The 22,036-nt window shown below is 41.0% G+C and overlaps 3 protein-coding genes and 2 long non-coding RNA genes across 17 annotated transcripts in view; 2 read left to right on the plus strand and 3 right to left on the minus strand.

Annotated features, from left to right (window-relative positions):
- The window catches only part of LOC127374226 (protocadherin alpha-C2-like), a 141,729-nt gene that overhangs the window by 49,232 nt on the left and 70,461 nt on the right, over positions 1–22,036 (minus strand). Inside the window, exons 1-2 of one of the 12 annotated variants that reach the window (XM_051419319.1) lie at positions 8,954–10,021; positions 4,295–5,728 (exon numbers count right to left, since the gene is read on the minus strand). The exons of 7 other annotated variants lie outside the window; for them this stretch is intronic. In XM_051419319.1, the coding sequence (XP_051275279.1) occupies positions 4,295–5,728; positions 8,954–9,886 (2,367 nt within the window). In that variant the 5' untranslated portion in view covers positions 9,887–10,021. Of the gene's footprint in view, positions 1–2,867; positions 5,729–7,519; positions 10,022–15,721; positions 18,258–18,743; positions 21,266–22,036 lie in introns of those variants that run through there. 4 more of the 12 variants (XM_051419313.1, XM_051419312.1, XM_051419318.1 and 1 more) reach the window with 4 other exon arrangements.
- Positions 474–4,497, plus strand: LOC127374283 (uncharacterized). The gene is made up of 2 exons (XR_007887013.1): positions 474–552; positions 4,372–4,497. It is a non-coding gene; the product is annotated as an uncharacterized LOC127374283 (long non-coding RNA).
- LOC127374277 (protocadherin gamma-B5-like) lies at positions 5,743–7,468 on the minus strand. The gene has a single exon (XM_051419426.1). The coding sequence runs from the start codon at positions 6,660–6,662 to the stop codon at positions 5,748–5,750; it is 915 nt and encodes a 304-aa protein (XP_051275386.1). The 5' UTR covers positions 6,663–7,468; the 3' UTR covers positions 5,743–5,747.
- Positions 7,520–18,946, plus strand: LOC127374282 (uncharacterized). 2 transcript variants are annotated; one of them, XR_007887012.1, is made up of 2 exons: positions 7,520–7,596; positions 18,821–18,946. It is a non-coding gene; the product is annotated as an uncharacterized LOC127374282 (long non-coding RNA). The 2 variants fall into 2 exon arrangements; XR_007887011.1 differs by lacking the exon at positions 18,821–18,946 and adding an exon at positions 10,869–10,994.
- Positions 12,075–13,656, minus strand: LOC127374275 (protocadherin alpha-4-like). Its single transcript, XM_051419423.1, has one exon. The coding sequence runs from the start codon at positions 13,163–13,165 to the stop codon at positions 12,173–12,175; it is 993 nt and encodes a 330-aa protein (XP_051275383.1). The 5' UTR covers positions 13,166–13,656; the 3' UTR covers positions 12,075–12,172.

Consider the following 22,036-nt stretch of genomic DNA (forward strand, 5'->3'; position numbering starts at 1 on the left):
TCACTGTAAATTCAGCAAAATATGAACCACTTATGAAATGCTTTCAACAGCCTCAAGATCAGGTTTGCAGCAGGATGCCATAAAAACTAGTTCCATGAGAATCTAGATTCTCAGTCTATCGGCTTGTTTGAATGTCCTAAAACAGAGCTGTTTAGTTGAAAATTGATTGGAACTTGGTATTAGTTAGCATTTCAGGTAGAGGACGTGGCATCAAGTCTGTAAGGGCTGAGTTTGTTACGATTGTGTTTAGAACGTCGGTTAAAGTGCAGACTATGAAAGCTCTATCCTTTGGTTGTGACAAACTTCATTACTTCTATTCTTTAGATTTTTCATTGAATACAAGTCATGTTTGATTCTTGTTATGCATATCATTATACTAAAATATAAAATATTTGAAAAATATAGAATCATAGGCAGTGAGGAAATGAATATTGTGAACGCATTCTTATTTTTGAAAGCTTCAAAAAGTACCTACCTTTTCTTTATTAGGTAAAGTTTGAGTCCGCGTAAAAGTGTCTCCTCCATTAATACTGATCAGTTCACCATCTACAGGTGGAAACGGGGCGGGGAAAACTACTACGTCACTCTTCAACGTGTCTGAGCTGAAACACACGTCATACTGCTGAGTAGATTTAGAGTAAGACCAGCTCCCGTCAGGGTGGGTGGTGATCATTGGGGCGCTGTACCTGCTGAAACTGTCTGTCCTGTGGCATTTGACAGCTATTAAACTGATGAGGCTCAGCAGAAAGATCACTGACACCGACACAATGGCGATCAGCAGATACAGGTTTAAATCAGAGAAGCTCTCCTCCTTTATGGGCGCATGTCTGAACGGAGTCTGGATGTCAGCTGTGCTTTCAACCACCACCACATCGATAGACACAGTAGCTGACAGGGAGGGTTCTCCGTTATCAGAAACCAGAACCACCAAGGGGTGAGTTTTCAGGTCATTGTCACTCATTCTCCTCTTAGTCCGGATCTCTCCGGTGCTGGTTCCGATGCGGAAGAGGTTGTTTCCTTTGGGCTCAGACAGGTGATAAGAAAGCAGCGCATTGTATCCAGAGTCTGCGTCTACAGCCCTGATCTTTGCCACAAAGTATCCCGCTTCAGCAGAATAGGGGATGCTCTCACTGTTAACGGAGCCGTGCTCAGAATAGGGCGCGAGAATCGTTGGATTATTGTCATTTTCATCCAGAATCAAAACGTTCACAGTCACGTTGCTGCTGAGCGGAGGAACACCAGAGTCTGTGGCCTGAACTTTAAACTGAAACGTTTTTAACTCCTCATAGTTAAAAGACTGCAGACTGACTATATCTCCAGTCTCTGAGTTGATGTTAACGATCGATGAAATCGGAATATTCTTTGGAGAACTATCTAACAATTTATAACTCAGTTTTGCATTATTGTCTAAATCGGGATCAAACGCATTTATTGTGTAAATAACGGAGCCTACTGGACTGTTTTCTTTAACGTAAACATTAATCACAGGCTCCATAAATCGAGGTGCGTTATCATTAACATCAGAAACATCAACAGTAATGACCCTGATACTGGACAGAGGTGGACTTCCTTCATCTGTGGCTGTAATGGTGACATTATAAAGAGAAGTGTTTTCTCTGTCCAGTGGTCCATCTACTACTAATGAATAGTCATTTTTATAGTTAGACTTCAGTTTAAAGGGAACAGACCCAACTACCTTACAGTTAGTTACTCCATTATTTCCTCCATCTTTATCACTCACTGTAACCAAAGCAACGATTGTCCCCAGTTCTGCGTCTTCCTTTACTGGGGTCATCAGTGACGTCACCGATATTTCCGGGGCATTGTCATTCACATCAATGATCTCTATCAGTAGTTTAGCATGTGCACTACGAGGAGAGAAGCCTTGATCCCTTGCTTGAACTCTAACCTCATAAGCAGGCGTCTCTTCATAATCTAATGTACCCTTCACAGTGATTTCTCCTGTTTCTGAATTTAGATCGAAAATATTTGATGGATCAATATTTCCTCGTTTGATGAAGGAATACAGGATCTTACTGTTTATGCCCTCGTCTAAATCTGTTGCATTTAATTTAATTACGAGTGTCTCGGGTGTCGCATTTTCTTTAACATTCACTTTATAAAGAGATTTACTAAACGTCGGTGTATTATCATTGACGTCTAATACATTAACAGTTAACTGCAGTGTTCCTGATCTAGGTGGTTTACCTCCATCTACAGCCGTCAGCAGAAGTTTAATAACCGACTGTTTCTCTCGGTCTAAAGCTTTCTGCAGCACTAACTCAGCAGACACACCGTGTTCTCCACCGCTCTGCACATCAAGTGAAAAATATTCATTTTGGCTCAGTTTATAACTCTTTCACTGAGTTACTGCCTATGTCTGCGTCTTCTGCTATTGGGAGCAGATATCGCTCTCCCGGTGACAGTGACTCCGTTATATTTAATAAATGTGATTGTTCAATAAAAACAGGGGAGTTATCATTGATATCTAAAACATTTACTTCAATACGGTGTGCAGTCATTGGGTTGTTCAGAACGGCCTGTAATTTCATGGAGCATTTTACCGTATTCGGACAAAACTCTTCTCTGTCTATTCTTTCGTCAACAAAGATGTTCCCGGTCCGCAAATTCACATCAAAATATTTCTTCTTGTAACCCGATACGATTTGGAGATCTCTGTTTTCTAGATCCTGTACATTGAGGTTCAAATCCTTTGCGATATTTCCCACTACAGTGCCTTTGTTCACCTCCTCGTACACGGAGTAAGATATCTGAGAGGCAGAGCAGTCACAAAGACAAAGCAGCGCAAAAATATGAATCCAGGCGTGTTCCTTTAGTCTTCGTACATACATCCTTGGTGCGGTGAAAGAGCCGAACCGAGTCAATCGTTAATCCCCTGTGTAGGTGATTCCTAGAGAAGCAAATAGTTCCTTTAAGCTTCAGCCTTTCTGGTCACAACAGCATCGAGTGCCTCGGAGATTATAATGGCCGATGACGATTACATTTTTACCATTCAAAGAGGAGGAGTTTTAGATAAACAGAAACCTTCTGATCTATGGTCTCCAGCGACATCTTGTGGTGAATGCTTGGTAAGTTCGACTTTTACTTTGTCAAATCATTTGCAATATATTTATGCACAAATCATTTCTTATGTGTCAAAATGCAGCCTAACCCCGTAAGACGATTGGCCTCAAATCACGAACAAATACTTAGAAGTTTCTCACATATATATTAATGTCAGTGTTGATCATTTAAACATTAAGCTAAATATTCATCGAGCAACAGCCATCCATTAATGGACATTTTTCAAAGCCAGACAAGCCACTCAAGGGTTCAAATACTGTAATGTATCCAGAAAAAAACAACAACTAAGAAACTGGCTCATGTCATCTAAAAAACATACAAAGCCCCTTTAGTAAACAATGCAAATGATAATAATGATGATATATTAAAAGATGCTTGTTTCATAGTTAACAGCGCAGAAACCGGAACAAGCCTGACTTCAGGACCACGGAGAGCGCCATTTCATAAACCTGTTCAATTCCCAAGAGCTATTTTCAGTTCAGCGTGGAAATGGTGGTTGAGAGGGAGAAGAACGGCAGTAAAACCAGAGACTGTTAAGTTCAGCAAAATGGCGAGCGTCACGTTGCCCTATACTGTTGAGATTTTTTCCAGAAGGCTTAAGCAGGTTGGCCGTATAGTGGCGTTGGAGCCAAAGACTGCAAAGACTTACTTTAGGACCATAGTCAGCGCTGCTTCAACCCAGATACGATTGATTTAATGTCCGTCTCCCAATATAATATATTTTCAGGGGAGATTTTCAAACGATTTTCTCTTTAATTCGTCACATTTTCTACAATTGAACAGCTTGGCTTTTTGAATATTCATGAGACAAAAATGTCATGTAAAATAGCAGCCAAAAATGCATTTTTGTGTGTGGTGTTTTAACGGAGAAGTGTGGTTTAAAGATGAGAGCAAGCTAAATGGAACACATTCTGACCGTATTACTAGTTATGCTGCTACTGTTGGTTGCAGTGAAGGAAGTTTATATCCATGAGCGCTGGTAATTTCCATGAAATGGAGCAGCTTCCATAAAGTATGGTTGAGCATCCATAAAAAGGTGACATTAGTTGTTTATTGACAAGTGACATATGGGAAGTCGGTGTTATCGCTCAATGACACGTACACTTACTTTTTATATAACCGCTTGGATAAAATAAAGTAAAATAAACAATGTAATTGCGTTTTATATACGTTGTCAATTAGTAAGAAGTAATTGCAAAACATAGCCTACCTGTTCTTTATTAGGTAAAGTCTGAGTCCGCGTAAAAGTGTCTCCTCCGTTAATACTGATCAGTTCACCATCTACAGGCGGAAACGGGGCGGGGAAAACTACTACGTCACTCTTCAACGTGTCTGAGCTGAAACACACGTCATACTGCTGAGTAGATTTAGAGTAAGACCAGCTCCCGTCAGGGTGGGTGGTGATCATTGGGGCGCTGTACCTGCTGAAACTGTCTGTCCTGTGGCATTTGACCGCTATTAAACTGATGAGGCTCAGCAGAAAGATCACTGACACCGACACAATGGCGATCAGCAGATACAGGTTTAAATCAGAGAAGCTCTCCTCCTTTATGGGCCCATGTCTGAACGGAGTCTGGATGTCAGCTGTGCTTTCAACCACCACCACATCAATAGACACAGTAGCTGACAGGGATGGTTCTCCGTTATCAGAAACCAGAACCACCAAGGGGTGAGTTTTCAGGTCATTGTCACTCATTCTCCTCTTAGTCCGGATCTCTCCGGTGCTGGTTCCGATGCGGAAGAGGTTGTTTCCTTTGGGCTCAGACAGATGATAAGAAAGCAGCGCATTGTATCCAGAGTCTGCGTCTACAGCCCTGATCTTTGCCACAAAGTATCCCGCTTCAGCAGAATAGGGGATGCTCTCACTGTTAACGGAGCCGTGCTCAGAATAGGGCGCGAGAATCGTTGGATTATTGTCATTTTCATCCAGAATCAAAACGTTCACAGTCACGTTGCTGCTGAGCGGAGGAACACCAGAGTCTGTGGCCTGAACTTTAAACTGAAACGTTTTTAACTCCTCATAGTTAAAAGACTGCAGACTGACTATATCTCCAGTCTCTGAGTTGATGTTTACAACAGATGAAATTGGAATATTCTTTGGAGAGCCATTTAATAATTTGTAAGTCAGTTTTGCGTTATTGTCTAAATCGGGATCAAACGCATTTATTTTGTAAATAACGGAGCCTACTGGACTGTTTTCTTTAACGTAAACATTAATCACAGGCTCCATAAATCGAGGAGCGTTATCATTAACATCAGAAACATCAACAGTAATGACCCTGATACTGGACAGAGGTGGACTTCCTTCATCTGTGGCTGTAATGGTGACATTATAAAGAGAAGTGTTTTCTCTGTCCAGTGGTCCATCTACTACTAATGAATAGTCATTTTTATAGTTAGACTTCAGTTTAAAGGGAACAGACCCAACTACCTTACAGTTAGTTACTCCATTATTTCCTCCATCTTTATCACTCACTGTAACCAAAGCAACGATTGTCCCCAGTTCTGCGTCTTCTTTTACTGGGGTCATCAGTGACGTCACCGATATTTCCGGGGCATTGTCATTCACATCAATTATCTCTATTAGTAGTTTAGCATGTGCACTACGAGGAAAAGTCCCTTGATCCATTGCCTGAACTCTAACCTCATAAGCAGGCGTCTCTTCACAATCTAAAGTACCCTTCACAGTGATTTCTCCTGTTTCTGAATTTGAGATCAAAGATATTTGATGGATCAGTATTTCCTCGTTTAATTAAAGAATACAGGATCTTACTGTTCATGCCCTCGTCTAAATCTGTTGCATTTAATTTTATTACCACTGTTCCGTGTGCAGCATTTTCATGCACATGCACTTTATAAAGCGATTTGCTAAAAATCGGTGTATTATCATTGACATCCAATACATTAACGTTTATCTGCAATGTGCCTGATCTAGCAGGTTTTCCTCCATCCAGAGCAGTCAAAATAAGTTTAATAACCGACTGTTTCTCTCGGTCTAAAGCTTTCTGCAGCACTAACTCAGCAGACACACCGTGTTCTCCACCGCTCTGCACATCAAGCGAGAAATATTCATTTTGGCTCAGCTTGTAGTTCTTTACTGAATTACTCCCTATGTCTGCGTCTTCTGCTATTGGGAGCAGATATCGCTCTCCCGGTGACATTGATTCGGAGATGTTTAATGAAAACGACTGCTCAATGAATTCTGGGGAGTTGTCATTTATATCTAAAACACTGACCTCAATGCGGTGTACATTCATTGGATTGCTTAAAACAGCCTGTATTCTCAATGAGCATTGTGCCGAATTCGGACAAATCTCTTCTCTGTTTATCCTCTCGCCAACAAAGAGGTTCCCGGTCCGCAAATTCACGTCGAAATAGCTCTTACTGTAACTCGAAACAATACGTAGATCCCTGGTTTCTAGATCTTGTACATTCAAATTCAAATCCTTTGCGATGTTCCCCACCACGGTGCCTTTGTTCACCTCCTCGGAAATGGAGTAAGATAATTGCGAAGCAGACCAGTCACAAAGAAACAGCAGTGCAACAACACGAATCCAGACATATTCCTCGTTTCCCATCGTTGTACAGTGAGCACCGAATCCCGATACTCATGTATTTCCAGTTTATCCGTCATAAACACGATTATTCAGCGGCAGCAGGAGCCCTTCTCGCCACAACACAACCCCGCTGTCTCTCTTAACTGATGGCCAGTGACGGTTTTAGGTTTCCCGTACAGGGAGGAGTTTTACACGTACTGTAACAATCATATCCATGGTCTCCAGCGACATCGTGTGGTAAACGACAAATACGTCCATAAATGTGAATAACACTTAGACCAATGATTTGCAGTTTAAAACACTTGTATTATTAAAATCATTGGCACATAAATTGGCTTCAGTGTATAGAATAAAAATGAAGGTTATTTGTTAGTATAGTTGATATTTAATAATTGAATCATGTTCCTTTTCAAATGTAAATCTGAAAATGGCAAAATATTTTGTTTTACGTAAAATTAGTCATCAGCCCACCAATACATTTTACTTCTGATAAAGAAGCACCAAGAGAACTGGCAGAATTCAAAGTTTGCATAGACTAATTTCAGCACCACGGAGAGCGCTGTAAATTCAGCATATGAACCACATGATGCTCTCAAAGACCGACATATCAAGACCATAAAACATGAATCTAGGTGTGAATTCCAACAGTTTTGTGAACTTGTATTAGTTAATTTGTAAACTACAATATGTACCGAGTGCTTACGTGAACAGAATAAACTCTTGCTATGGCAACCAGGAAATTTTTACTTCTACTTTTAGATTTTTCTTTGAATACAAGTCATGTTGACTCGTGTATGCATAATTATACTAAAATATTATTTGAAAAATATAAATCATACAAAATTAAAGAACTTCATTGAAAACTTAAGAGTACATACCTTTTCTGTGTTAGGTAAAGTTTGAGTTCTGGTAAAAGTGTCTCCTCCATTAATACTGATCAGCTCACCATCTACAGGTGGAAACGGGGCGGGGAAAACTACTACGTCACTCTTCAACGTGTCTGAGCTGAAACACACGTCATACTGCTGAGTAGATTTAGAGTAAGACCAGCTCCCGTCAGGGTGGGTGGTGATCATTGGGGCGCTGTACCTGCTGAAACTGTCTGTCCTGTGGCATTTGACAGCTATTAAACTGATGAGGCTCAGCAGAAAGATCACTGACACCGACACAATGGCGATCAGCAGATACAGGTTTAAATCAGAGAAGCTCTCCTCCTTTATGGGCGCATGTCTGAACGGAGTCTGGATGTCAGCTGTGCTTTCAACCACCACCACATCAATAGACACAGTAGCTGACAGGGATGGTTCTCCGTTATCAGAAACCAGAACCACCAAGGGGTGAGTTTTCAGGTCATTGTCACTCATTCTCCTCTTAGTCCGGATCTCTCCGGTGCTGGTTCCGATGCGGAAGAGGTTGTTTCCTTTGGGCTCAGACAGGTGATAAGAAAGCAGCGCATTGTATCCAGAGTCTGCGTCTACAGCCCTGATCTTTGCCACAAAGTATCCCGCTTCAGCAGAATAGGGGATGCTCTCACTGTTAACGGAGCCGTGCTCAGAATAGGGCGCGAGAATCGTTGGATTATTGTCATTTTCATCCAGAATCAAAACGTTCACAGTCACGTTGCTGCTGAGCGGAGGAACACCAGAGTCTGTGGCCTGAACTTTAAACTGAAACGTTTTTAACTCCTCATAGTTAAAAGACTGCAGACTGACTATATCTCCAGTCTCTGAGTTGATGTTTACAACAGATGAAATCGGAATATTCTTTGGAGAACTATCTAACAATTTATAACTCAGTTTTGCATTATTGTCTAAATCGGGATCAAACGCATTTATTGTGTAAATAACGGAGCCTACTGGACTGTTTTCTTTAACGTAAACATTAATCACAGGCTCCATAAATCGAGGAGCGTTATCATTAACATCAGAAACATCAACAGTAATGACCCTGATACTGGACAGAGGTGGACTTCCTTCATCTGTGGCTGTAATGGTGACATTATAAAGAGAAGTGTTTTCTCTGTCCAGTGGTCCATCTACTACTAATGAATAGTCATTTTTATAGTTAGACTTCAGTTTAAAGGGAACAGACCCAACTACCTTACAGTTAGTTACTCCATTATTTCCTCCATCTTTATCACTCACTGTAACCAAAGCAACGATTGTCCCCAGTTCTGCGTCTTCCTTTACTGGGGTCATCAGTGACGTCACCGATATTTCCGGGGCATTGTCATTCACATCAATTATCTCTATCAGTAGTTTAGCATGTGCACTACGAGGAGAGGTACCTTGATCCCTTGCTTGAACTCTAACCTCATAAGCAGGCGTCTCTTCATAATCTAATGTACCCTTCACAGTGATTTCTCCTGTTTCTGAATTTAGATCAAAAATATTTGATGGATCAATATTTCCTCGTTTTATCAAAGAATACAGGATCTTACTGTTCATGCCTTCGTCTAAATCGGTTGCATTTAATTTAATTACTACCGTTCCGTGTGCAGTGTTTTCACGGACATGCACTTTATAAAGCGATTTGCTAAAAATTGGTGGATTATCATTGGCATCTATTACATTAACATTTATCTGCAATGTGCCTGATCTAGCAGGTTTTCCTCCATCCAGAGCAGTCAAAATAAGTTTAATAACCGACTGTTTCTCTCGGTCTAAAGCTTTCTGCAGCACTAACTCAGCAGACACACCGTGTTCTCCACCGCTCTGCACATCAAGCGAGAAATATTCATTTTGGCTCAGCTTGTAGTTCTTTACTGAATTACTCCCTATGTCTGCGTCTACTGCTATTGGGAGCAGATATCGCTCTCCCGGTGACAGTGATTCGGAGATGTTTAATGAAAACGACTGCTCAATGAATTCTGGGGAGTTGTCATTTATATCTAAAACACTGACCTCAATGCGGTGTACATTCATTGGATTGCTTAAAACAGCCTGTATTCTCAATGAGCATTGTGCCGAATTCGGACAAATCTCTTCTCTGTTTATCCTCTCGCCAACAAAGAGGTTCCCGGTCCGCAAATTCACGTCGAAATAGCTCTTACTGTAACTCGAAACAATACGTAGATCCCTGGTTTCTAGATCTTGTACATTCAAATTCAAATCCTTCGCGATGTTCCCCACCACGGTGCCTTTGTTCACCTCCTCGGAAATGGAGTAAGATAACTGCGAAGCAGACCAGTCACAAAGAAACAGCAGTGCAACAACACGAATCCAGACATATTCCTCGTTTCCCATCGTTGTACAGTGAGCACCGAATCCCGATAGTCATGTATTTCCAGTTTATCCGTCATAAACACGATTATTCAGCGGCAGCAGGAGCCCTTCTCGCCACAACACAACCCTGCTGTCTCTCTTAACTGATGGCCAGTGACGGTTTTAGGTTTCCCGTGCAGGGAGGAGTTTTACACATATTGTAACAATCATATCCATGGTCTCCAGCGACATCGTGTGGTAAACGACAGATACGTCCATAAATGTGAATAACACTTAGACCAATGATTTGCAGTTTAAAAGACTTGTATTATTAAAATCATTGGCACATAAATTGGCTTCAGTGTATAGAATAAAAATGAAGGTTATTTGTTAGTATAGTTGATATTTAATAATTGAATCATGTTCCTTTTCAAATGTAAATCTGAAAATGGCAAAATATTTTGTTTTACGTAAAATTAGTCATCAGCCCACCAATACATTTTACTACTAATAAAGAAACATCCAGAGAACTTGCAGAATTCAAAGTTTGCATAGACTAATTTCAGCACCACGGAGAGCGCTGTACATTCAGCATATGAACCACATGAAGTGCTGTTTAAAGATCACACTGTTAAAAAAGATGCTCTCAAAGACCGACATATCAAGACCATAAAACATGAATCTAGGTTCTCAGTCTTCGTTGTGAATTCCAACAGTGATGTGAACTTGTATTAGTTAATTTGTAAACTACAATATGTACCGAGTGCTTACGTGAACAGAATAAACTCTTGCTATGGCAACCAGGAAATTTTTACTTCTACTTTTAGATTTTTCTTTGATTACAAGTCATGTTGACTTGTGTATGCATAATTATACTAAAATATTATTTGAAAAAATATAAATCATACAAAATTAAAGAACTTCACTGAAAACTGAAGAACACATACCTTTTCTGTGTTAGGTAAAGTTTGAGTCCGTGTAAAAGTGTCTCCTCCGTTAATACTGATCAGCTCACCATCTACAGGCGGAAACGGGGCGGGGAAAACCACTACGTCACTCTTCAACGTGTCTGAGCTGAAACACACGTCATACTGCTGAGTAGATTTAGAGTAAGACCAGCTCCCGTCAGGGTGGGTGGTGATCATTGGGGCGCTGTACCTGCTGAAACTGTCTGTCCTGTGGCATTTGAAAGCTATTAAACTGATGAGGCTCAGCAGAAAGATCACTGACACCGACACAATGGCGATCAGCAGATACAGGTTTAAATCAGAGAAGCTCTCCTCCTTTATGGGCCCGTGTCTGAACGGAGTCTGGATGTCAGCTGTGCTTTCAACCACCACCACATCAATAGACACAGTAGCTGACAGGGAGGGTTCTCCGTTATCAGAAACCAGAACCACCAAGGGGTGAGTTTTCAGGTCATTGTCACTCATTCTCCTCTTAGTCCGGATCTCTCCGGTGCTGGTTCCGATGCGGAAGAGGTTGTTTCCTTTGGGTTCAGACAGGTGATAAGAAAGCAGCGCATTGTATCCAGAGTCTGCGTCTACAGCCCTGATCTTTGCCACAAAGTATCCCGCTTCAGCAGAATAGGGGATGCTCTCACTGTTAACGGAGCCGTGTTCAGAATAGGGCGCGAGAATCGTTGGATTATTGTCATTTTCATCCAGAATCAAAACGTTCACAGTCACGTTGCTGCTGAGCGGAGGAACACCAGAGTCTGTGGCCTGAACTTTAAACTGAAACGTTTTTAACTCCTCATAGTTAAAAGACTGCAAGCTGACTATATCTCCAGTCTCTGAGTTGATGTTTACAAATGTTGAAATCGGAAAACCTTTCGGATAATTATCCATTAAAGAATAAGTCAATTTAGCATTTTCATTTGCATCTGCATCCTCTGCAGTTGTCCTTGTGATAATATCTCCCACTTTACTATTCTCTCTCACGTAAATATTCATGTTGGCTTCTGGGAAATGGGGCGCGTTGTCATTAATATCAGAAATCTGCACGGTGATTACAGCAGTGCTAGAAAGAGGTGGACTACCCTCGTCGGTAGCAGTAATGGTTACATTGTACTCTGAAACAATCTCTCTGTCAAGCAGACCGCCAACTGTCAAAGAGTAATAGTTTTTGTAATTTGACGTCAATGTGAAAGGGACCGAGTCTTTAATTTTACAGCTGAGAAGGCCATTTTGCCCTCCATCTTTATCCGTCACACTCACCAAAGCAACAACTGTTCCAGTTTCCGCACTTTCCTTTACTGGACTCATGAGTGAAGTTATAGAGATTTCCGGTGCATTATCATTAACATCGATTACCTCTACCAGCACTTTAGAATAACCACTGCGCGGGGAAGCGCCTTTGATCTGTTGCTTGTACTCTTAATTCATATGCATTGCTTTCTTCGTAATCCAAATTAGCATTTAAAATGATTTCACCGCTTTCAGGAATGACAGTAAATTTTCCAGCGGAGTTCACATTCCCTCTTTTCATTAAAGAATATTTGATGTCTGAATTTGGTCCTTCGTCTAAATCGGTTGCATTTAGTTTCAATATTGTTGTACTTATTGGTACATTTTCGCGTACTCTTACTTTATAGAGCGACTTGCTAAAAGAAGGCGTGTTATCATTAACGTCAATCACATTCACAAGGATCTGCATAGTGCCAGATTTTACAGGTTTTCCTCCGTCTACAGCTGTTAATGTTAGTTTAATAATCGGTTGTTTCTCTCGATCTAAAGCTTTCTGCAGCACTAACTCAGCAGACGCACTGTCTCCTCCGCTACTCACATCTATGGCGAAATGCTCGTTGGGACTTAACTTGTATGTTTTCACTGAATTGCTGCCTGTGTCTGAATCTTGGGCTATTGGGAGCGGATACCTCTCTCCAGATGAAGAAGACTCGGATATATTAAACACATGGATTTGCTCGAGGAATGACGGTGCATTATCATTTATGTCAATAATGATGACCTCAATGCGATAAATATTCATAGGATGGCTCAATAGTCCCTCTATATTTAAGGAACATTTAGGTGAATTCGGACAAAGCTCTTCTCGGTCAATCCTTTCGTTAACAAACAAAGCTCCTGTTCTTAAATTTGCCTCGAAATATTTCTTACTGTATCCTGATACAATCCGAAAGCCCCGTTCCTCCAGCTGCTGTGTATTGATGTTTAAATCCTTAACGAGATTCCCCACCACTGTGCCTTTGTCCACCTCCTCGGAAACGGAGTAAGAAATCTGAGCTGCAGACCAGTCAGATAAACAAAGAAGAATGGCGCACAACATCCATACGGCGTCTCTGTACTGTTGACGACGCATCCTTTTCGTTTAGATAAGAAATACAGGCAAAAAACCTTCATTCATCCACAAAAACAGGACAATATCCAAAAGACAGCCAATCTCTCGTCATATAGAAACCATCTTTCAAGACGAAGTGGTTTACTAACCCAACCCCTACGAAACGTACAGGCTGGTTCTTCCTTCACCGACAGTGGAGGTGGAGTTTTAGGTCATTAATGAACACGATTGAATGTGTGGTCTCGAGCGACATCTTGCGTTCCTCTAATAGACCACAGTGGGTACTTTACCAAACACACTTCACGAGTTAGGATCTTTTCTTAAACAATACACCAGGAATGTATGATTGATGATCGGTTTGGTGAACCGTTATTGTTTGTTTGCTGCAAAGGCAACAACAATAAGATCAGTGAAATAAGTCAACAGAGTAAACTCTACAGAGGAATGCTATAACTGACAAGAGGGACGATGATGTATTGATCATTGCCAAGTAAAACTTAATGAATTAAATGAATACATGGTAACACTTTATAATGAGTACACACTATTAAGCATTAGTTAAGCATGAATAAATAATTAATTCATCATTTATAACGCATGAATACACATTAGTATGTAGTTTATAAACACAGTTAAAAATGAATTATTCATCATTGATAAGCACATTAGTTATGGACTAGTAAATACTGAATTCATCATTTATAAAGCATGTTTCTGCTGTAAATAGTCATTACTATGTGGTTTGTAATCGCAGTTATAAATGTTTTACTCTTCATTGTGCTGTACATTTCTGCATGCACTTGCACATCCACTATTTAGACATGTATTAATGATTAGTGACTGTGTTAGCAGATGTTCTATAAAACTCACAACAAATTATTTTCTAATGATGGCCTATAAACAGTTATTAATGCAGGAATTCACAGTTACAAAGCACTTACTACTCGTTAATTAAGTATTTTGCACGAGCTTATCTAAAGTGAGCACTATCTATGGCTTATTAAGGATTTACAAATGAGATATAAAGGCTGACAATGCCTCGAGACTCACAAAATGTTCAGTTATCTTAACAGACGAAGGAGAAACACAACACAAGGGTGGTTTATGAAGACATGCTATTGTTGTGATCTTATCTGTTTGGGACGTGTACGTTGAGCTCCCGTCTCGCACGTCATCAACGTGATGACGTGCTGAGCGATGTTAGTCATATTTACGTTAACTCTCGAAGTTTCTGACGTGCAGCGCTGGAGAGATTAGTCTGCGCCGTCGGCTCTGTGGGGTTGTGTCTTTGTTTGGTTGCACATTATGGTTGAAAGATAACGTTAGCTTGTCAGCAGCTGCAGGTGTTCGCCCGCGGTGGCTAAGCCGACCTGCCGCTGCTAGGCACTCACCTCGCCCGGCTAGACGAGACTAGACTAGGTCGGCTTAGCCACCGCGGGCGGGTCGGTAACGTTAGTAACGTTAGTCGGGGAGCGAGGGCAAACACCTGCAGCTGCTGACAAGCTAACGTTATCTTTCAACCATAATGTGTGCAACCAAAAGACACATATTCCATAGCGCTGACGGCCGCCGACTATGTGCTTCTCCATGCTCCCTTGGCTCACTGTACTTCTGAGAGTTAACGTAAATATGACGTAATTCGCTCTCAGCACGTCATCACGTTGATACATGTCTGAATAGTGGATTGCAAGTGCATGCAGAAATGTACAGTACAATGAAGAGTAAAACATTTATAACTGTGATTATAAACCACATAGTAATGACTATTTACAGCAGAATCATGCTTTATAAATGATGAATTCAGTATTTACTAATCCATAACTAATGTGCTTATCAATGATGAATAAAACATTTTTAACTGTGTTTATAAACTACATACTAATGTGTATTCATGCATTATAAATGATGAATTCGTATTTATTCATGCTTAACTAATGCTTAATAGTGTACTCATTATAAAGTGTTACCGAATACATTAATGATAGTATGACTGTTCCCAGCTTTGAAAAAAAAATGTTTAGTTTTACAAACCAGACGCTCATTTAGGACAGAACTCCTCGTTTCCTTTCTCAATATTTTACCAGTGTGTATTTTTGTTGTTGATATCTAGAATGCTAAACGTCATGGCCGTATAATTCAAAAATGTATAGTCGCTTTATATATAAACATGTTTTTATGGCTTTCTAAATGTGTCGACCGACCGACAAACTATGGCACGTGTACTACAAACTCATCATAAGTGCGTGAAGTAGCACATGTGTAAATGACAGAGGAACGCGGAGAGATATCAGCACCATGGAGAGCGCCTTTCCCATTCAATGGCTTGTGAGAGTATTTAAACTGTGGCTATATGCAATCTATGGATCTTTTGATGTTGCCAAGCAGTTCATAATAATAATAATGATTCACTACTGTCACTGCTGAAGGGACCCACACTTCGACCACCTTTTGTATTCCAAACACCGAGGGGTAATTGCAATATTATTTTCACGTTTTTGCCGTAGGCTTAAAGCGGCAAAACCAATAAATGAGAAACAAAATGTGCATTGATCGATGATGTTAATTTACGTCTCTTACCTTCTCTTTGTTGGGTAAAGTTTGAGTTCTGGTAAAAGTGTCTCCTCCGTTAATACTGATCAGTTCACCATCTACAGGCGGAAACGGGGCGGGGAAAACTACCACGTCACTCTTCAACGTGTCTGAGCTGAAACACACGTCATACTGCTGAGTAGATTTAGAGTAAGACCAGCTCCCGTCAGGGTGGGTGGTGATCATTGGGGCGCTGTACCTGCTGAAACTGTCTGTCCTGTGGCATTTGACAGCTATTAAACTGATGAGGCTCAGCAGAAAGATCACTGACACCGACACAATGGCGATCAGCAGATACAGGTTTAAATCAGAGAAGCTCTCCTCCTTTATGGGCGCATGTCTGAACGGAGTCTGGATGTCAGCTGTGCTTTCGACCACCACCACATCAATAGACACAGTAGCTGACAGGGAGGGTTCTCCGTTATCAGAAACCAGAACCACCAAGGGGTGAGTTTTCAGGTCATTGTCACTCATTCTCCTCTTAGTCCGGATCTCTCCGGTGCTGGTTCCGATGCGGAAGAGGTTGTTTCCTTTGGGCTCAGACAGGTGATAAGAAAGCAGCGCATTGTATCCAGAGTCTGCGTCTACAGCCCTGATCTTTGCCACAAAGTATCCCGCTTCAGCAGAATAGGGGATGCTCTCACTGTTAACGGAGCCGTGCTCAGAATAGGGCGCGAGAATCGTTGGATTATTGTCATTTTCATCCAGAATCAAAACGTTCACAGTCACGTTGCTGCTGAGAGGAGGAACACCAGAGTCTGTGGCCTGAACTTTAAACTGAAACGTTTTTAACTCCTCGTAGTTAAAAGACTGCAGGCTGACTATATCTCCAGTCTCTGAGTTTATGTTTATCATTGTAGAGAGTGGTAATGAGTTAGTGTTACTGTCTAAAATTGAATATTTAATCTGGCCATTCTGATCAATGTCAGCATCAGATGCAGATACAGTTTTAATAATTACGCCAACTTTACTGTTTTCTTTCACATGAACATTAACCACAGGTTCTGAGAAACGAGGCGAGTTGTCATTAACATCAGAAACGTGAACAGTGATAACACTACTGTTGGAGAGAGGAGGACTCCCCTCGTCGGTAGCTGATATCATTACGTTGTAGGTGGAGGTAATTTCTCTGTCAAGAGCTCCATCAACAACTAAAGAATAATAGTTTTTGTAGTTAGTCTCTAGTTTAAAGGGAACCTGGTTTAAGATTTTACATTTCACTTCGCCGTTCTTTCCACCATCTTTGTCGACAATTGAGACAAGTGCAATAGCAGTACCTGCAACAGCATCCTCTTTCACTGCATTTAATAATGACGTAACAGTGATCTCGGGAGCGTTGTCGTTTACATCAATTACTTCTACTAGCACTTTGCAGTGAGCGGACATTGGTGGCTGAGCTTTATCGTTTGCTTCTGCACGGATCTCAAAGGCTTTATTTTCCTCATAATCGACTTTAGCTTTGACCATTATGGCACCCGTTATGGGATCAATCTGAAAAATCTCTAATATACGATCCTGTCCTTTACTTCTCAATGAATACACTATCTCACCGTTTATCCCTTCGTCTGCGTCGGTTGCATTTAGTGTAATCACTGTTGCGCCGATTGGCGTGTTTTCATATATAGGAGTTTTGTACAAGGGGTTACTGAACACTGGAGGGTTATCATTTATGTCTAAAACGTGTATAATGACCTGTGAAGTGCCAGATCTCGATGGAGTCCCCCCATCTATAGCAGTCACAGTAAGATATATCACAGGCTGTTTTTCTCGATCCAGCGTTTTCTGTAGAACTAATTCGGCAGACACGCTCTCTCCTCCTTTGATCGTAGCGAGAGAGAAATATTCATTTGGTGTTAATTTAAACGCATTAACTGTATTCTTCCCTACATCTGCATCGATAGCCTCCGACAAAGCGAATTTCATGCCAGGCAGAGTATTCTCTGCTATATCTACAATTTGAGATTTTTCCGTGAATAACGGGTCGTTGTCGTTAACATCAAGTATATTTATTTCTAAACGATACAGCTTCAGCGGGTTGTTTATCACCGCTTCTACGCTGATTGTGCATTTTGGTTCCTTCGTACAGAGCTCCTCTCTGTCTATTCTCTCATTGACAAAGAGAACACCAGTCTTTACGTTTACCTCGAAATATTTCCTTTTTGATCCAGTAACAATCTGAAACATACGGGCTTCCAACTCCTGAAGGCTGAGGTTTAGATCCTTGGCGATATTTCCTACAGAAGTCCCCGGGTTCACTTCCTCTAACACGGAATAGGAGAGCTGCCCAGACACCGCTTCACAGCAACACTCCAGTAGCACAAGCACCAGAAAGGAAACAAAAGACATCCTCATCGGTACAGGCATCATTCCAAAGGGTGATTTAAGCACGCATCCAATGCAAGGAAACCCCGTCGCGCATTTTGCAAGTATAAAAACATATAACTTTAGACTGCATCAGCTATATATATATATTATATAGGTGTATAAAACAGTTCCTCCCTCCGTCCTTTCGTTCTGTCTTTGTTACAAAGCCAGGAGAAGCCGAATCGTCATGTAATATTGGGAGGAGCGTGAAACTACTAATGCGAACTCTCAATGTTGTGGTCTATAGTGTCACCACGTGGAAATATGCAACAACTGCATGGATATATTTTGTTTGGAACAAGGCTGAATGTTTTCATTGCCTTTTTCTGTAGCTACAAAATGAACTGAAATGCTACAAAATAAAATAAAAAATCCGGTTTAATTTACGTTTACAAGATGATTATTTTTCTCATTTTGCCATGACCAAAAACCGACCAAAACATTCTGCATTCAGGAAACACCATCGGATCCATCATATTCGTATTCATTTAGACCACATTTTAAAAATTCAAAGAAATGAGCAGAACGCCACACCGATCTGTGTGAACGTTTTCACACTAGACATTATGAACTGAAGTTGAGAATGAATTACTACTAGAAAAAAATAAAAAATAAATTAGATGAAATCTGCTGAATTCTTTCTTACCTTTTCTTTATTAGGTAAAGTTTGAGTTCTGGTAAAAGTGTCTCCTCCATTAATACTGATCAGTTCACCATCTACAGGCGGAAACGGGGCGGGGAAAACCACTACGTCACTCTTCAACGTGTCTGAGCTGAAACACACGTCATACTGCTGAGTAGATTTAGAGTAAGACCAGCTCCCGTCAGGGTGGGTGGTGATCATTGGGGCGCTGTACCTGCTGAAACTGTCTGTCCTGTGGCATTTGACAGCTATTAAACTGATGAGGCTCAGCAGAAAGATCACTGACACCGACACAATGGCGATCAGCAGATACAGGTTTAAATCAGAGAAGCTCTCCTCCTTTATGGGCGCATGTCTGAACGGAGTCTGGATGTCAGCTGTGCTTTCAACCACCACCACATCAATAGACACAGTAGCTGACAGGGAGGGTTCTCCGTTATCAGAAACCAGAACCACCAAGGGGTGAGTTTTCAGGTCATTGTCACTCATTCTCCTCTTAGTCCGGATCTCTCCGGTGCTGGTTCCGATGCGGAAGAGGTTGTTTCCTTTGGGTTCAGACAGGTGATAAGAAAGCAGCGCATTGTATCCAGAGTCTGCGTCTACAGCCCTGATCTTTGCCACAAAGTATCCCGCTTCAGCAGAATAGGGGATGCTCTCACTGTTAACGGAGCCGTGCTCAGAATAGGGCGCGAGAATCGTTGGATTATTGTCATTTTCATCCAGAATCAAAACGTTCACAGTCACGTTGCTGCTGAGCGGAGGAACACCAGAGTCTGTGGCCTGAACTTTAAACTGAAACGTTTTTAACTCCTCATAGTTAAAAGACTGCAGGCTGACTATATCTCCAGTCTCTGAGTTGATGTTTACCATTGAAGCTATCTGTGTTGTCTTCGGGGAACTATTAATTAATTGGTACGTTGCTTTTGCGTTTTCATTAAAATCTGAATCTAACGTCGTCAGTGTATAAATAGTGCTTCCAATCGGACTATTCTCTTTCACGTAAATATTAATCAAAGGTTCCAGGAATCTAGGAGAATTGTCATTGACATCAGAAACTTGAATACTAATGACGCTTGTGCTCGACAGAGAGGGAGTTCCTTCATCTGCAGCTGTAATTGATACATTATAATGAGAAACACTCTCCCGGTCAAGAGGCCCATCAACCAACAAAGAATAGTAGTTTTTATAGTTAGATTTTAATTTAAATGGCACAGAACCTGTAATTTTGCAGTTCGTCAGACCATTTTTGCCTCCGTCTCTGTCAGTGATAGTCACCATAGCAACCGCTGTGCCTAATTCAGCGTCCTCTTTCACTGGACTCATGAGTGATGACACCGAGATTTCCGGAGCATTGTCATTTACATCAATAACTTCGACTAAAACCTTGCTGTGTGCAATGCGAGGAGGAGTGCCTTTATCTCGTGCTTGAACACGAATCTCGTATGCTTGATTTTCCTCATAATCAATATTGCCTTTTACAGTAAGTTCTCCAGTATTTTCGTTCAGGGCGAATTTGTCATCAGGGTTGAAACGCCCCTTTTCTGTAAAAGAGTAGACTAGTTGGCCATTAACACCGTCATCTAAATCAGTAGCTGTAAGTGTTAATAACGCTGTGCCAATATTTGCATTTTCAACAACTTGGACCTTGTAAAGAGATTTACTGAACAGGGGTGAATTGTCATTTACATCCAGTACATTAACTTGTATGTGTAAAGTCCCCGTTTTGGGAGGTTTTCCTCCATCTATCGCTGTCAGTGTGAGTTCAATAACAGCCTGTTTTTCTCGATCTAATGCTTTCTGTAGCACTAACTCAGCAGACACACTCTGGTCACCAATGCTCTGTATGTCCAAAGAGAAATAGTCATTCGGGTTTAATTTGTAATTCTTTACTGAATTAGTACCTACATCTGCGTCATGAGCTATCGGCAGTGGATGCCTTTCTCCAACATATGAAGACTCATACATTTCTATTGTTGTTATTTCTTCCAGAAAAGATGGAGCATTGTCATTAATATCGTTAATCACAACTTCAATTCGATGGAGGCTGCGAGGATTACTCAGGATGGCCTCTATATTTAAAGAGCACTTTACCGTATTAGGACAAAGCTCCTCCCGATCTATCCTCTCGCTAACGAAAAGTACTCCAGATTCATGATTTATGTCAAAATACCGTTTTTTATACCCAGAGGTTATCTGAAGACCCGCGGAATGAAGTTGCTGCACACTCAGATTTAAATCCTTCGCAAGATTTCCCACCGCTGTCCCTTTGTCCACCTCCTCCGAAATGGAGTAGGATATCTGAGCCACGGACCAGTCGCAGAGACAAAGCAGAGTAAAAAATAGCCCCACAATATTATCCCATGGTTCCCGAGCAGCCATCGCTCTTAAGAAAAAATAATGAATCCTGGTTTCTGCCTCTTGGACTATCCACCGAAAATGAAAAACAGCTCTTTTTATGTATCCATTCTCGCTTAGGATCCTCTCTCTGTAGGACTTCACTCGTCTGTACGCTATTTTCACAAAGCACTGCCAGATGGTGACGTTTTCGTTTTTGTAATGAAGAGAGGAGGAGTTTCTAAACGGTGAACACACAATTTTTGCGTGGTCTCTAGCGACATCTTGTGACACTTTTAGATTTAGAAAAATGTCTCAAAACAGAAGAGGATATGTTTATCAAAAGGCACAGAAAACTCTTGTTATAAAAACATATATGCTGAACAAACTAATGTAAGTTATTGGCTGGTTTTGAAGGACTTGAGCTCAGCGGGTAGACTGTTCATTGAGCAATTTTTATTTATGCAGTTGAATACATTCGTCTTGTTATTCATTAGCATCTATGTCTTTATCTGTGTGTGTAATTATTTTACACTGTCGTTGTCTGTGTAGCTACTGAACTCTGATACAAGGACTATAACAATATCAGCACTACGGACAGCACCCGAATGTCAATACAGAGAATAGAAGAAAGAGAAGATGTTTTCAGCACCATGGACAGAGCTTCAATGCGGTATTTAGTGCATGGCGTGCCATTACTCAATTGACTGCAAAGTACTGTGTCCAAGACACTGTGAAACTCATAGAAACCACCGTGGACAGTTAACACTCATTACATCAACTGCAAACTTTCTAGTACACAACAAACCACCAGCAAACGGTTTAGAATACATTTTTACGTTACACAGAGCCTCTAAATAACCAGTTACCAGCTCTTATAAATTCTTAACAGTGCTATAGAATATTTATAAGTATAGCTGCAAAGCTCAAGTATTTTTACGTAAAGTATATTATGTATAACA

The sequence above is a fragment of the Dicentrarchus labrax genome, unplaced genomic scaffold (assembly GCF_905237075.1).
Source record: "Dicentrarchus labrax unplaced genomic scaffold, dlabrax2021, whole genome shotgun sequence".
Classification (NCBI taxonomy): Eukaryota; Metazoa; Chordata; class Actinopteri; family Moronidae; genus Dicentrarchus; species Dicentrarchus labrax.